Raw genomic sequence first — 15,913 nt, 5'->3', positions numbered from 1 at the left:
TATTTGAAAATAGAATTTATTCTAAGAAATAATAGAAAAAATTATGTACATTTAATTATATCTTATTAGTAATTTTTTTTACTAAAATTAATAAAATAAATTAATTAGTTAAAAACAAACCTTCTGCCATGTGTTGAATATATGACTAGGTTTCTAAGAATAAGAGCTGCTGTCAAGCGAATACTTTTGGTCACAGGACCTTCGTTGTCATCCTGTTAAAAAATTATAATATAATTAAAAATTTATAATTTTGTTCAAATTATTTACTATAAAAAAAATCTAGTCACACTCTTAAATAACACTAAAACAAATACAATATATCAAGGATATGACAATTATTTAATGATGTTTCAATTAATTAGTTGCAATAGCTTTGAACATTAGTAAAATACAATCGTGAAAACAAAATGGAAACATTGATTTAGGAAATGATGTCGCGTGAATAAATTACATAATATCATAGAGAATTTCAGAGAAAACATTGATATTTCATTTTTATACTATAGTATATTAAATATTATATTATATTATTTTTTTATATAAATGTAAAATATATTAAATTAAAATGCAATAATAAATAATGTGGCGTAAAAAAAAAACTTAATTAAGTAAATGTTTTTTAAGAGTTTTAAAAATTGATTAAACACGTATTTATCAGAAGCTATTACATTATTATAATAATATAATATAATAAAACCAAATTTTTACAAATTGCTAAATTAGAGTTATAAATAAATATTTTATATAATCAAAACTTAGCACCAAAAAATATTAAAATTTTATAATGTTTTAAAATTGGTTTGCGAGATACACTTTTATAATTAAAATTATTAATTGATAATTTAATCATCCTTAAAAATATCCTTTTTATTGAAGATTTATATAAATTAAATACCTGCTTATTCAAATAATACAAAAAATGATTTTTTATTTTGATAAAAACGCGACAAATATTCTACATTATGCTGCTTAAAATATTATACCCCAGCACCCTTCATCATCATGAATATACTTCAAATGCGTGAACACATAAATTATACAGGGACGCTAACTACGAAATGAAACTAAAATGGAATACATGCTAATAAAAAATACATATGTATACACTGTAAAACGTGAAACTAAAAATTAAAAAACCACAACGTATGTTACGAAAACAAAAGAAAATTAAGCGCAAAAAAAAAGAGGCGGCAGGAACAACGCACAAGAGCTGTGGTTGTAAATCGTGAATCGTGAATCCTTTTTTTTTTTCAATTTCTGAACACGTTTTTACCTGTTCTGGTGGAGGATTTTGCCCAGGTCTGGGAGAAGAAGAGCTTGAAGTGGCTGCAGCGGGCTTGGTCGGCCTTTGCTGCTTTGCCAAGAGAATAAGAAATTTCATTACATTAACAATACTTAACAGACTCTATGAACCGTGAAACTATAAAGGATTCTCCGAAATATTGACATAAATTATATCATTAAACGCGGTACTTTTGATATCAGTATATATGTACTATCTCGCATAGTGCATTTGTTATCCCTATGTTGTCTTGTGTTTTTTTTTTTTTATTGAAGTTACCATTAACTTATGTCTACTTATATTATTATAATTCATTTGATTTATAAGATTATTTATGTGATTTTACTAACCATTAACTCCTTCGGATTTACAAACTCCAAAGCGTGCCGTTTAATAGCGTGGAATGCTGCATTCGGTGCATATCCAGGATGATGAGGAGTTGGCGGTGTCGATGTAGAAACTTCGGTTTTGCCTGTTACCGTTAATTGTTTCCTTCTTATCGACATTGTCTATAAAATTATTAAATTATTTAATATTTAGTAAAGTTCTTTTCTATAACTATAAAATTATAATTGAAAAAAATATAAATTCTTATAAAAATATATAATATTATACTTACTTCTGCATTACAATGCCTATCATACAAATGTGTCATCAATGAAAATCTTCGTCTTTTTAAAGCATCACAGCTTGCCCAAAGACATAATATTTCCTCCCCACCAGATGGACAATGTGTTTCGCATACATGAAGATAAACTTCATGTGGTGTTTTGAATTGCCTTTACGAATATAAAAATAAAAAATATAGAGATAAAGTAATCATTAAGAAAATAAAATAGTTTCACAAATTAAAATTATTACTATTATATTTTGTAATATTAAAAACTAATCAATTACCTTAAACAACCTCGCCATTCACATAAATAGGCATTGGGATCAATTTTTATTGTAATAGTTTTTTCTGGTTGATTCTGGCTCGTAGATGGCTTAGATTCTGGTTCAGTAGAGGTTGAAGAACTGACAGTCTTTATTACTTTAGCAGGTTGTTTCGTCGGTAATCCATGCGTTGCTGCTGCCTGATGGGGCGTAGTGGGTCTAGTAGGCGGTGGAGTAGAGGCTGGTGTTGGCGTCACCACTCTTGATGGCACACTCGTTGACACTGGTGTTTGTTGAGCCATCGCGGGAATTGTAACGGTCACTGTATTTGGATTTGTTTGTGCTACAGAACTGTTCACTATTATCGAAGTTTGTGGAATTGTGCCAGATGTTGGAACTAAAGGTGGAGGTATATTGCCGAGAGCTGGACTCTGCAAGATAGGACGTGAAACTTGTGTAACGACAACCTGCTGTCCCTGAGGAGTGACGGCCACCATTTTTTGCTGAGTTGGTTGGGCAGCTGCTTGAGATTGTAAAATAATTATCGTTTTTGCACCTGTTCCCTGCTGTTGTGTTGTTTGAGCTACTAATACAGTTTGCGCTTGACCTTGAACCAACGTTGTTTGTGGTTGAGCTAAGACGTAATTTTGACCAGGGACACCACCAGAAACAACATACTGTAATTGACCTCCTGCTCCTTGTTGCAATAAAACTTGTGGTTGAGGTTGCGCTTGCCTTCCTTTCACTGCACTAGTTGGAATAAGAACTTGATTATTCGATTGTATTGTTTGTTGCACTACTATTTGCCTAGGTGCTGCGACAATAAGTTGTTGTTGAGGTTGTTGTTGAGGATGAGGTTGTGGTTGTTGTTGCATCTGAGGTTGCGGTTGTTGCGGTTGCGGCGGTGGTTGCTGTGGCTGTTGCTGTGGTATTGGTTGCGATTGTTGTTGTTGAGATGGTTGTTGTTGATTAATTTGATTAACAAATATATGAGGTTCTTCTTTTATCGTAGTAGTAGTGTCTTCCTGGACATTTACAGTAACATTTTCATCAAGATCAATTTCGTCTTCTATACAATCTGCAGCCAGAGCAGCATAAAGATTTGCGGCTGTAGAAGATACGGTTGCTTTCTCACTATCCTTATCATCATCCTGTTCCTCAGATTTTATACTCGAGACAGTGGATTCAGCAGTGGTCGAATCAACAGCAGGATCAGGTGACATAGTACCATTAGAATATTTTACTTTTTTTACATCTACTTCATCCGACTCACTGGCAGCTCGTTTTATTCCTCTAGGTGCTTCAATTAAAGTATCTTCAGAAACTTCTGTCTGTATAACATTACCTTCTTCTACTTCGGTTTTTATTTTAATGTCTGTAGGAGATTCTTTTAATACTTTCTTAATATGATTTTCCACTAAATCCATTCCTTTTTCGTTAATTGAATTTTTTCCTAAAACACCATTTAAAATAGGCTCTTTATCAACTTTTCGTTCCAATAAATCCGCAAGCATCATACTTTGCAAAGGTTTCTCTTTAGACATTATACTAGATGAATCTTTCGATGAATCTTCTTGGGCATCGATATCCATATTACTTGGTGCACCATTTAACAGAATTCCTTCGAAACTTGTCAAAGAATTATCTTCTTCTATACCGACACCAGAACAATCCCTACTACCACCAATACCACTACTAGATGCCAAAGAATTATTAGTCGAATCCGAATCCTCAGCTATTGACGTACAAGTTGAACGTTGAATAGCTTTGTTTGCTGTAGTTATAGTTGTTGCTGGAGGCCGACATACTTTAATGTTTGACGATATGTGATTTTCGGTTGAATTTAAAACCATTGTGGAAGAAGTTGTTGATGTTGGTATTTGGTTGACATTTTCATTATCATTTACTTCAGTCTATAAAATTAAAAAATCAGTAACTCAGTAAAGTTTGAAAATTATATTTCTTATAATTTCTCATAAAGTTTAGTACCTTGTCACAATTATTAGTCATAATAAATTTAGCTCCATTGAGCCTTTGTATTTTTTTGGCAGGAATGGGTGTGATAGTTGGCTTTTGCTTCGAGTTGACAGGTGTCTTTGGGAGTATTGCAGTTAAAGTTGTAGTTGCAGCTGGTTGCGATATATTAGTTAATTGCTGTTGTAGTAGCCTTTGTTGTTGTTGGCGTTGCGCAACCTATAAAAATTATACAACTTAGATTTATTTAAAAGAAAGAATTTATTTTAATTTTTTTTTTTTTTTAGAAATTACTTTATATTTTCTTAATTACTATAGAAAACAAAATATATTTCAATTTCGAAAACCATGCTTTTGTTAGTAGAATACAAAACACTGATTGTCACTCTGAACTCAAAAAATAATCAATATTATTAAACATTACTTAAGAATTTTAACCAATGTAAAATATAAATCTTATCTCTTAAAGTAAAAGAAAATAGCATAACCAAAATATAATACTTATATCTACTTCAGAACACAAACATTAAAAAACTTTTTGAAATCAAATTTGTTAAAACATACATTCACTAAATATAATTTTAAATGCAATCTTATTCTGTAAAATGGCTTTTTTTATAAATACAAATTATTTTAAATTCAAATTTAATTATCTTATATTTGATATTGAATTTTAATTAATACAATATTTAATATAATATTTCAACATCATATAAACATGTTTTGTTTTGTATAAAATTTTTATATTTTCTATTTTAAATAAAAAATAATTATTTAACCATCCTACAATTTACGATTGCACAATATTCCGAAATTTATTTTCCGAAATTTAAATTTAAAATCGTATAAAAATCATGATTATCATCAGATTCGCATGAGATGGTTTTAAAAAAAGTGATTTTCTTAATGGAGGTGCCAAAAAACATGAAATGAAACAGATATATCTTATTAATACACTATCAAATTTTATTTAATAAAATATTAAACATTTCTATAATAAATTATATCAATCATTTTTATAATAATTCAAAATTTATACAAATATAAATATAAAATTAAACTTTATTTAATTAGATACTATATGCTTTTTAAATGAATTTATCAATTTATTTCACTCTTTCTATTTCTCTATTATTCCATTTAAGAAAATCATGTAAGTCGAAGAAAATCAGAAACGCTGTCTTATATGTCTTTAATACATTTTCAACATTTTATCTATGTAAAAAAGTACTACTGTTTTCATTGTTAATGTACAACAATGATACCTGGTTGCTGGTTATTAGCTGGTTGGCACTGATGCTGGATGCGATGCTAGCAGTAGTGTTTGTTACACAGGCAGTAGGGGTAGACACACAAGTCGCAGCAGTACTGGGCATGCAGTCGCTGCTAACCGTTACCTTAGTAGCCAGAAGGCTTTTTATTATGGAACTGGATGTAGTACCACTTCGATTATCTTCCTTTGCAACTACCTGGACAGTTTGACACTGTTGCTGTACTTGTTGTACTTGTTGTTGTGGTTGTGTTTGGGAGCCACTTGATAGCAATGCTTGACTCAGATGAGGATGTGATACTGACACCTAATTAACAATGATCATAATGTAATTATAATATCAAAATATCATAAATCAACAAAAACATTCTTATAATAGTGAAATTACAAAGTCAATTATGAAAAATTACAAAAAAATTAAATATTTAATTAAATAATATTGTTTGAATTTGTATGTTTATATTATAAAATAGTTTCTATATTAGATACATTATATATATATATAATATATATTAATGATGCAATAAATATTTTCAGCATTGACAATGAATTATTATTAATTATCACTTTGAATAATTATATGAATGAAACTACAAAAGTAATTTTGCTTTATATGAAATTCATAAGGCATGATATTCAAACAAATTCTCATTATAGCACTTTATTAAGCATGATACGAATAGAAGTAGAACAAATGAAATTAATCAAAAACAAAATTTATTAACTTATATGTTATAAGATGATAAAAATATTGTACTATGAAATTATATCTACATAAAGAATATGTGAATTAAAATATATATACTTAAAAAGTAAGAAATTTATGTTCATGCAATAGTGAAGTTTTTTATCCAAAATTGCAACTATAGATATTATTGATAAAAATATAAAACATAAAATAAACTTCGATGTAATGTAACAATTAAAATATTAATAAAATGATCTGATTTGAATACACACATATATATATATAAAATATTCATTTTAAATAATACTTATAGTAGTCATTCATATTTAAAATAATATTTATATTTCATATTTATATTTTATCTTCTTTATCTTATACACATATCAATTTACAATCTTACTTATTTGAAACAAAAAAGAATTATATTTATATATATTTCAGATATGTTAAATATCAAAACAAATTCTTTATTAAAAGAAGGAAATTTACAACTTACATAATTTTTTTGAAAATTATGTTTCAACAATCTGGACTTCAAAGTTCACATAATTACTTATTTGCATGCACATGTAATAATGGAATAGACGGGATTTGAGGCATGCAAAATGTAATATTGTTAAGAAAAGCCCATATTATAACAGCATAGTGAAACCATAACCAAAATAAGAACCAAGGTCATGAGTGGTAGAGAGAATGGTAGAAAGCTTAGGACTTGGACCCACCTGACTTTTAGAATCAACCTTGGTGACTGGATTTTGGGATTGAGTTGCAGTGTTCGAGATACTGGATGGTGGTTTTGGTGGAGCAGACAATTGGGCTTTTAGGATAGGCGATGCTGGGGCAGGGGTTCTTGGAGGCCCAGATGCAGGATTGTCTAGGGCCGTGCTATCAGGAGCAGGACTTATACTCTTGATTGTACGCTGTTGTACGGGAAGCACCTTTACTGGCGTTGCGTTGGCTGCTGGAATTGGAGCTGTGTTAGTCCCAACTGCAGTTTGGCTCGGATAAGTTACTTGGGGAGATGTGGCCCGTACTCGGATTCCTTCGTAATACTGAGTACCACTTGTTTCACCTTTCAATGGATTTGGTCCGACGCTTCCACCAAATACAGATCTATGGAAAAATATATATGTTATATTGCTTTTTAATTACAATTGAATATTAATATTTTGCAATAAAATCGATCGGTTTGTATACATAATACATATATATATAAATATAAAACTAAATATTCTTTTGAAAAAAACAATCTTATAGTCTATTTTGCTGAAAAATCTCGAATAAAAACAAACTAAAGTAGAGAATGATTATATATTACAAGGAATTAAATTTAAATATTTACCTAACGCATCTAGGAAAATGAAGTGGAGCAATAACACCTCTTCTACCAATTTTTGTGCAGCAACCAAGATATTTCTTGTATAATTCTTCTTGCTCTATACGGATTCCCTGTGCTGGCTCGAAAGTAGCTCTTAACCAACTCAAAGCAAATTGCTCGTTTTCTTGAATGATTTGCTGATGTGCATGTTGTTGCTGAAGCGAATTATTCGTCTCAACTGCTTCTAAAGATAGATATAAACAAAATAATATTAATCTATTCAGTCTTTTTTTTTTTTTTCTAAAAATTATTTCATTATTTTTATATGTACTGTGCGTAGTAGATTTTGTTGTAATTGCAGCTGGAGTCGTTGGTCGCGAAGGTGCTGGGCTAACAGGAGCTGGCGTTGCAGTAACTGTAGCTGGAGTTGTTGGCACAGAGGAGGACACTGTTACTGCTGGTGCAGTAGCTGTGATAGGAGTAGCGTTCTGAGTAGCATTCGGTGGTGGTGCTACCGTGGACACTGTTTCGATAACTCTCATCAAAATACAAGCTTTCGGCCCATAACTCTGCGCTTCTACAGTAACAAGAGCAACTAATGTGTCGATAGCTCCGCGTACCCGCGCGACGCTAGTACATGGCCTTTCACCTAACGAAGTCAACGCGTACAAGCATTCCAAGGTATATACTAAAAGAGCTATGTCGTTCAGAGCTAAAAATCTGTAAATAAATATGTATATGAATTTTGATATAAATTGTTACTATTACTAATGTATACACTATTATAACTTCATATAATTTCATTCAGAATTATAATGGAGAATGTGTTAAATATTTTTCTTTAATTAGAAAATTCTATTTCTCTAAAAGTTATATTTTAGCAGTGATAATTCAAGATGCATTACGAAAATTTTTCTTGAATTTTCTATATATATATATATATATATATGCAAAGATTTGTATGATTATGAAAAATTATGAGACAAAATTCACCTGCATATTAGTTCATATACATTGTCTTCTAATCCAAACGTAACAATTTCTTCATTGCTGTCTTGTTGGCTAATTTTATTAAGCACCTCCAAGCAGGAAATAACAATAAACCTGTCTTGGGATTCAATTCCCTTTGCCACACATGACAATACAACATCTGTTATCCTCTCACCAGCTTCTTTTAAGACTATTTCATTTGCTATGTTTCCTAATATATCAAAACCAAGCTGATGCAGATTACTCCACCTCGCTCTTACACAGAGTAATACGAATCTCAAGAAACACCGATTCCTTCCTAATACAGCAGCGTTTTCTGGAGTAAAACTTAAATTCCGTAAAATAGATGCTATTTGTAGCACACGTTGTCCATAAGGATCCTGCGTTCCCAATGTTCGTCCAACACAAAACAAATCTTTATCTTCTTCTTCAAATTTTATGGAATTTTGATTTTGATCTCTTAAAGTTTCATCTTGATGAGATCCAATCGGATCTAATCTCGAACAGTCTGGTATCCCCTGCACAACACACATTTTACTTCATGAAATGCAAAATCTCATACCAGATAAATTAATGAAAAGTATTTCTAAGATCCCACATGTTTAATTGAAAATTTACTATAAAATTTATCAGCAGAATAGAAAGAAAGAGATCTATTATTTCTTATATACAATTCAAAACTTGTAACAACTATTTAACACAATTTGTACGCAATTTGTCTCTCTTTCTCTCTAATATACTATACAATTTTAATTTTAAATATTTCAAATATTCAAATATAATATAATATTCAAAAGAGACTTGATCATTCTTTTATAAATTACTATAGAAGCTATAATTTGCTACATACCACTGTTATTCTTAATCATGCATCTTGTTCAAATTCAAAAGCAAAATAAACTCTTGGAATTTGAATGAATAGGAATAAAAAAAAAAAAAAAAAAAAACAGAAATTGAACACTTAAAAGAATTTCTCAGAAGGCGTCCTAAATCAACCAATAATCAAGACACGAGATATCCGATATTTCGTTCGTACCCCGTCGATTTCCATCGACGTTGACGCCTCATCACCGTTCTCCGTGGACGCGGCGCTTTTGTTCTGTTTCTCCCTCTCCAATATTTTCCGCCTGGAGAAGGTCTGGGGGCTGGCCGTGGTCGGTTTCTTCATGAACGTCCTTTCATTCGTAAGATCTATCACGTCCTGCGAGTCAAGAACGTCTGACCAGAAAGAGTTGATGGAATAATTCCTCACGCGGGAGTAGACCTCGATGAAGAGCTGCCGCGTTCCAGGTGAGTCGAAGACACCGGCATGCGCCAAGAGTATGTTCACGAGGCGAGGATATTTGTCGAGGCGTAAGATATGCTTGCCCTCGTTCGACAGCAGCGTGCAGACGTTGATGGCGAAGTCTTGCTCGTTGGGAAGCGGCGAGAGAAGAGATAGCGCGAGTTTATCGTAGTTGGATGGCTTGTAAAGATCGGACGAAAGGCCATTGTATTCACGAAGAGATTCTGGAAATTGAAAAAAAAAATATTAATATGTGCGTGAAAAATTTATCCGTTTTCTAAAAAGAAAAATTACACGCAGCGAATTGAAAGAGAAAGAGATGAGGATCGTTGAAGGAGGGTAAGTGAGAGAGAAATAAAAAAAAAAAAAGAAATTAAATTTGCACAGTGCAGATAATAACCACCACATCGAGAATAAAATTTGGTTTTATTACGAGAGATTAAGATAACGATCGTGGAAAAAGCGAATTTAGTTCGCGAGAGTCTAATCGTCTCGTGTAAACAAGATCTCTTCTTATCGAAATTAACGTATAGATGTTTTTTCGAATGCAATAATATTTTAATATTTGCAATTTTGATCCTTTAAATAATCATTTATGGAATATTACATTTTATTTAATTGATTACGAGTTTATATAATAATTGTATATCGCAAACAATTCCTTAATAAATATAGATGAATAAAGAAAGGTTATAATCATACGTATATCTGATACCGGTTAACAGGCGTCGCCTCATGCAACTGGTGTGTGATCGACAAATCACGAGTGTAATAGCTTGTACATGATCAGAATCACATCTCTACAAAACAATAAAATTAATCGATGAAGCGGAAATATATATATATAATAACAAACGATAGAATTTAATTTCAAACGAATTATAATACAATTAATTTTGTTACGATAAATTGAATCAATTCGAAAACGATGCTCTACAAAACAAAACATAATTTCACTAAATATTCCTTCACTTTTAATTATATTTGCTCCCACTATGTAATACAATACAACAACTAAAATTAACTTTATTTTTATTAATTTGATAACGTGGGCGTTCTCTGGTAATCTATAAAAAAAAATTTGATTTAATTGTACATTTCTATGCTACTTCAATGAAAAATATTATAACTCTCGTTTTCTTTTTTATAAATGGATGAAAATAAATCGAATGCGTAATTTTCAATAATTTACTCGATAGGTAAATTCATATCGATTACAATTTCACGCGTTTCACACGGAATGATCTTTGATCTGGCAGCAAATCGTTTCTTTCTAACAGTTTAGCATACGAGAGTTCGTGCAAAGTCTACGAAGTAACTGGAATATGCAATATTATCGCAAAATCGAGGTAATATCTTTTTCAACCGCAAAACCGCGATCAATATCGCGCGTCCCAGGAGAAATGCTACTTTTTGCCGGAAACTACGGAATCCACCACCGACGGAAGGTAAGAAAGGAGGGGAGAAAGATAAAGCAAAACGAAAAATGCGCGCGCGGAAAGGGCGAGAAAAAGAGCCTCTAATAAGATTGTACTTCGTCGAGTGTCTTTCGTATTCTACGATTGAATGAGGCGATGAAAGATGGTGATCGTCGAATCTAACGAGTCTAATGTAATGTGTGATATATATTTCGAACAATTTCAATTTTTTTCACTATTTATTACGGTTGTATTTATCGATATGATTGTTATATTTTTAAGCTATAGCAATAATAATGTTTTAGTATTGGTTTTTCTTCTTCTTTTTTTCAGTAAGTTAAAAAAAAAAAAAAAAAAAAAGATCAGGTAATGGATCAGTTAGTCAGTTTGAGAAAATGAGTAAAGCCGTGGTGAGATAATAATTCTTGGCAATAATTGAGGACACTTTCGAGAACGACACGAAAAGGCCATTCTTGGCAGGAGTAATGAGTTGACTTCGATTAGCCAAGTAAAGATTCGCTTCCAGGCCTATGAGTTAGAACCGCAGAACTTTCCTTGCACTACATCTTGACCTAATTTTATCATTCTATTCGTTCGAGATATTCGAAATATTTGTTTTATTGATAATTTCGAATTATATGTATTCTACCTTTTTTATCTTTCTTTTAATTTTATCGTTCATTCAAATACAATAAAAATGTAATAAAACTAAAAAGGAAGATCATCATCATCGTGATCATCATAATCAAATTTATTGCGAAATAAAATGGAAATGACATTTAATTCATACGTTTGCATGCTCAACTGCGGAATCATATTTTGTATAATAATTTTAATTACTTTTTGAACCGATTATTCATTTCGTTATTTTTTATTAAAGTGTAAAAAAAAAAAAGAGAGATTAAATTATAATTTTTTGAAATATAAATTCAACGTTTAAAAAAATATCTCCTTCCATCGATTTTTCATTCCGCCAAATTCAATTTTAAAAACTGATACATATTGAAGATAATTGATTAATTAGATAGTACGTAGATTTTTTTTTCTCATTTCTTAATTAATTTATTCCACTAATATCCATCCTCTATTTAAATCATTAAAATTTTCATATCATTTGACTTATCATCTTAGAAATATATATAATGTATAAAGTTTGTTTCTTAATAATCTACACAAAATATTTGACACATTGCCAAATGTCGGCGGAAATTCTAAAAGGAGGCGCTCATAAACTGTTTTAACGCAACTCTCCACATTGATCAAGATAGCATTGGCGTAGAAAGTTAATTTTCTCCTTACAATTTTATCATGAAAATTTAAAATTCAACGATTATTGAATGCACAACATTGTCTTTGTCATTATCGCGTTAATGAACATGATCACAATATCAAATGTTGCAATACGTAAATATACGTATTCCCAATAGGATTGAAGTTTTAGTTCTTCGTCAGCGATAATAATGACAAGAGAACAGTGTAAGAACTCGTTATCCTTTCTCGTGTCATGTCAATGCACTTGCATATAAATGAATGATCTTACATGGGAACAATTAAAAGATAAATAGATGAATAATTTAAGCTTTATTGCACCTCCTCTTGTTTAAATACTGAAAAAAATTTGCAAATTGAAATATGATTATACGACAAAAAATAAATATATATATATATCTGATAAAATATTTTTTAAACAATAAGAAATCTTAAATCGGATCCTTTAATTATTTTTTAATAGACATATTTCTTTTTTGAATTAAATATTGTCTTTATATAAAATTAAAAACTATACATTTAATAATACGTTCGTCAAATATTGAATTTTAAATCGATAATTTATGAAATCCTTAATATTATTAAGAAGTAGTACTTTAATGATCAATAAAGTTACTGGTAACGATAACCTTTCATTTAATTTAAAAATATATATCTAACCGTATCAATTCATTCCCACAAAATAGTACTTCATTCTCTCTCTCGGTCACTGTAACAAGCTAATTAATCGATAATTTGATCGACGGAGAGAGTTTCGATCGATTCAACGGCCAGCGGTTGGTAACGCATGCTAAAAGCAGAGGGAGAATTCGATGAGGTTAAGGGCATTTCAACACCGAGTGATGCGCAAGGTGCACAGGAGGCGCTGCGCACGCGACGTCAATAATTGGCCTTAAATGATGACAAATGCCGTAACAAGTTACGCTATGGCATATGCAGTGGAACAAGGCATTTGGTATATCGATGGTACGCGGTTCAAACGTCACCAATCGCGAAAGTAGCCAGTTCACCTGGATGACGCTAGAATTCAGGCGACGTAGCAACCGAGAACGAGTCGAAGCAGGACAGAGAAAGATAGAGAAGTGGGGATAAACGTATAGAACTGAAAAGAGATGGTGGGGGCTGAAATCGGGAGCTATAGAACACATCGCGCAAGCGTGGTGAACGTTGTGTTACGCTGGCGCTGGGAGGATCGAGGTCTCACGGAACTCCTATCCCCGCAAACGTTTATTGATTGTGACTCTCGCATCGTGTCTCCTTTTCTGTCTTTATCACACTCCCGCTTCTCACTCCCACTATTCCTCTCCTTTGTTTTTGTACCTTCTTCGATCAAATGTTTGTTTTTTACTTTTTCTTAAATTTTTACTACTTTGCAAATGTATTACATTTATTCGAGTGTAAACACATTGAAATAACCGAACAAATTAAATGTGTACATATTTTTAAATTTGATTGCAATTAAGCTGTGAATTGCGAATTTTGTACAGGAATTAAAGTTAAACGTAGATTTTAAAGGAAAATTAAGTAACTTAATATAACTTAATTGTGAAATATAAAATTTGCATTTCACATTGTTCTTTATTTGATTCCTTATAGTTTTGTGATTTAAATTTTGCTAAATTATGTTTATTCTTTTTCATATATATGATACAAGTTTTTATACATGTTCAATGAATCAATAAAATGTTATGATTTAAAGAAAAATTTCATCTATTTACTTTTCATATGTACTATACATGTAAAAGAATAATAATGCAAATTTATTTTTTGTTTGCAAACGCGCGCAAATCGGAAACGATGGTGAACTTACGCAGCAGCAGCAAAATCGAAGTTCAATTCAATGATTACGCGTTATGAATACTTAACGGAACAATTTAGCGCGCGCGCCACGCAACTTCGACGTCTCGATATAATGTTACGCATGAACGCGCGCATCCAGTGCGCGCGAACAAGATAGGACTTCGCACAGATATACACGTTCCTTAAACACGCGGCATCGATTTTGTGGGTGCACGCCCATTATTTCATCGTGAAATCACACCATGTTGCGTAGTTGATTTTAAAAAATGACAAGGGATGTTAAATCATCACCTTCTAAAGATAAACACATAATACAATATAAAATTTCTTCAATTCTTTAAATCGATTCCTTTAATTTAATTTAAATTTTTAATTTAAGATATTTATATTTTACAGATAAATTTTTAAAAATTTAGATTTTTTTTTATACTTTTTATACAATTTTGATATATAACTAATTAATTATGCGGTATTATGTTTTTATTATTGTGTATAATATGTATGTGTATGAAGCGAATGTGGCATTCATATTTCCTGTAGTACTAATCTTCAGATAGTTTAGACGCAACCGATAAATATTTTTAAATTTTTTTTAAATTATTTTTGAATAATAATAGGTTTAAAAATTTCCAAATACAAAAAAAAAAAAAGTAAAAAATACTGATTAGACCGACAAGAAAAACATCTTGCCGTCGATCTATATCAAAAGAATTAGCACATGAGTAAACTTCACGTATTATATTGTGTTTTATTTAGTGATCGGATCAATTCTAAATTTCGGTAAATTTAGTCGACAATGACCGAAAGTGCTAAGTAGTTACCGAACGTTTCGGTGGTACCAAGCGTTTCCAGTTTGCCGTGTCGAAAAGTAGTGAGAGAAGAAGAGAACGAAAGAAAATGAAAGAGTGACGAAGATACGAGAAAATGGCAAAGTGGGGTGAGTAAGCACAGTACCGAGCTGATAGTTGATCGTACGCATGCGCAGAAAATATAGACCCGCGTTCCGACAGTCAGAGCGCGGTCACGGAGGTGTATGCGCGATTCTATGTGTGTCATGATTATTGCCCATTAAATTATCTTGCACACGTTGTGCGCGTTCTACTCTCACTCCCTGACACGAAGCTGCATCGAAGTGCACGTATATCGTGTCACTGTATACAAATATACGTAGTGCACGTATATATATGTATGTATGTATGTATGTATCGTGTACAACGTACGCATTTGCTCCCAGCCAGACTGGCTCTCTATCTCTATATCCCTCTCTTGCCCGACACAGCTTCGAAGCACGTCAATAACCCGTTGCCGCCTCGCATGCTGCATACGTTGCAGTGCGTTTATAGCGCGAGCGCACATATGTTCGCAACACACTTAACCGAAACGCTTTTTTACGAAACGAGTTTCGGAGCTTTCACCTGTTTCCATAGCTCGGTTCGATTCTCCAGTCCTTTGTGCGTGTGCAGACGCACTTGAACCGGTACGAAAGCCTCTATAGCCTTCGACACTGTTACTCATTTTTTTTACCGTTTATCATTATGTTAGCATTTTTTTTTTCTCTCTTTTTTAATCTATATTTTACGCAATTCCTTTTCCCAATTTCACTTCCTCCTTCCCCACGGAACAACACGTTATTTCGACCGGGATTAATGGCGAAATGTAAATCATCGTTAACCAATTGCCAGGAAACGCGAAACGATGATAATGCGCGCGGTTGGAACTAATTGCAGGATGCAATTACACACG

General features: G+C 31.8%; 1 protein-coding gene across 6 annotated transcripts in view; it reads right to left on the bottom strand.

Moving 5' to 3' along the window:
• Bap170 (Brahma associated protein 170kD) overlaps window positions 1–15,913 on the bottom strand; it is a 49,612-nt gene that overhangs the window by 928 nt on the left and 32,771 nt on the right. The window contains exons 1-13 of one of the 6 annotated variants that reach the window (XM_086910699.1): window positions 10,386–10,422; window positions 9,435–9,907; window positions 8,402–8,916; window positions 7,740–8,128; window positions 7,433–7,652; window positions 6,813–7,203; window positions 5,398–5,709; window positions 4,148–4,351; window positions 2,180–4,071; window positions 1,902–2,061; window positions 1,633–1,791; window positions 1,274–1,351; window positions 121–212 (exon numbers count right to left, since the gene is read on the bottom strand). In XM_086910699.1, coding sequence (XP_086766825.1) covers window positions 121–212; window positions 1,274–1,351; window positions 1,633–1,791; window positions 1,902–2,061; window positions 2,180–4,071; window positions 4,148–4,351; window positions 5,398–5,709; window positions 6,813–7,203; window positions 7,433–7,652; window positions 7,740–8,128; window positions 8,402–8,916; window positions 9,435–9,566 — 4,544 coding nt within the window. In that variant the 5' untranslated portion in view covers window positions 9,567–9,907; window positions 10,386–10,422. Of the gene's footprint in view, window positions 1–120; window positions 213–1,273; window positions 1,352–1,632; window positions 1,792–1,901; window positions 2,062–2,179; window positions 4,072–4,147; window positions 4,352–5,397; window positions 5,710–6,812; window positions 7,204–7,432; window positions 7,653–7,739; window positions 8,129–8,401; window positions 8,917–9,434; window positions 9,908–10,385; window positions 10,423–15,913 lie in introns of those variants that run through there. The other 5 variants (XM_012484763.3, XM_012484760.3, XM_012484762.3 and 2 more) reach the window with 5 other exon arrangements.

Source organism: Apis florea, unplaced genomic scaffold (genome assembly GCF_048593485.1).
Source record: "Apis florea isolate Af1SG1 unplaced genomic scaffold, ASM4859348v1 contig_3203_pilon, whole genome shotgun sequence".
Lineage (NCBI taxonomy): Eukaryota > Metazoa > Arthropoda > Insecta > Hymenoptera > Apidae > Apis > Apis florea.
The sequence above is the reverse complement of the archived record's forward strand: the minus strand, read 5'-3'. Positions and strand labels throughout refer to the sequence as shown.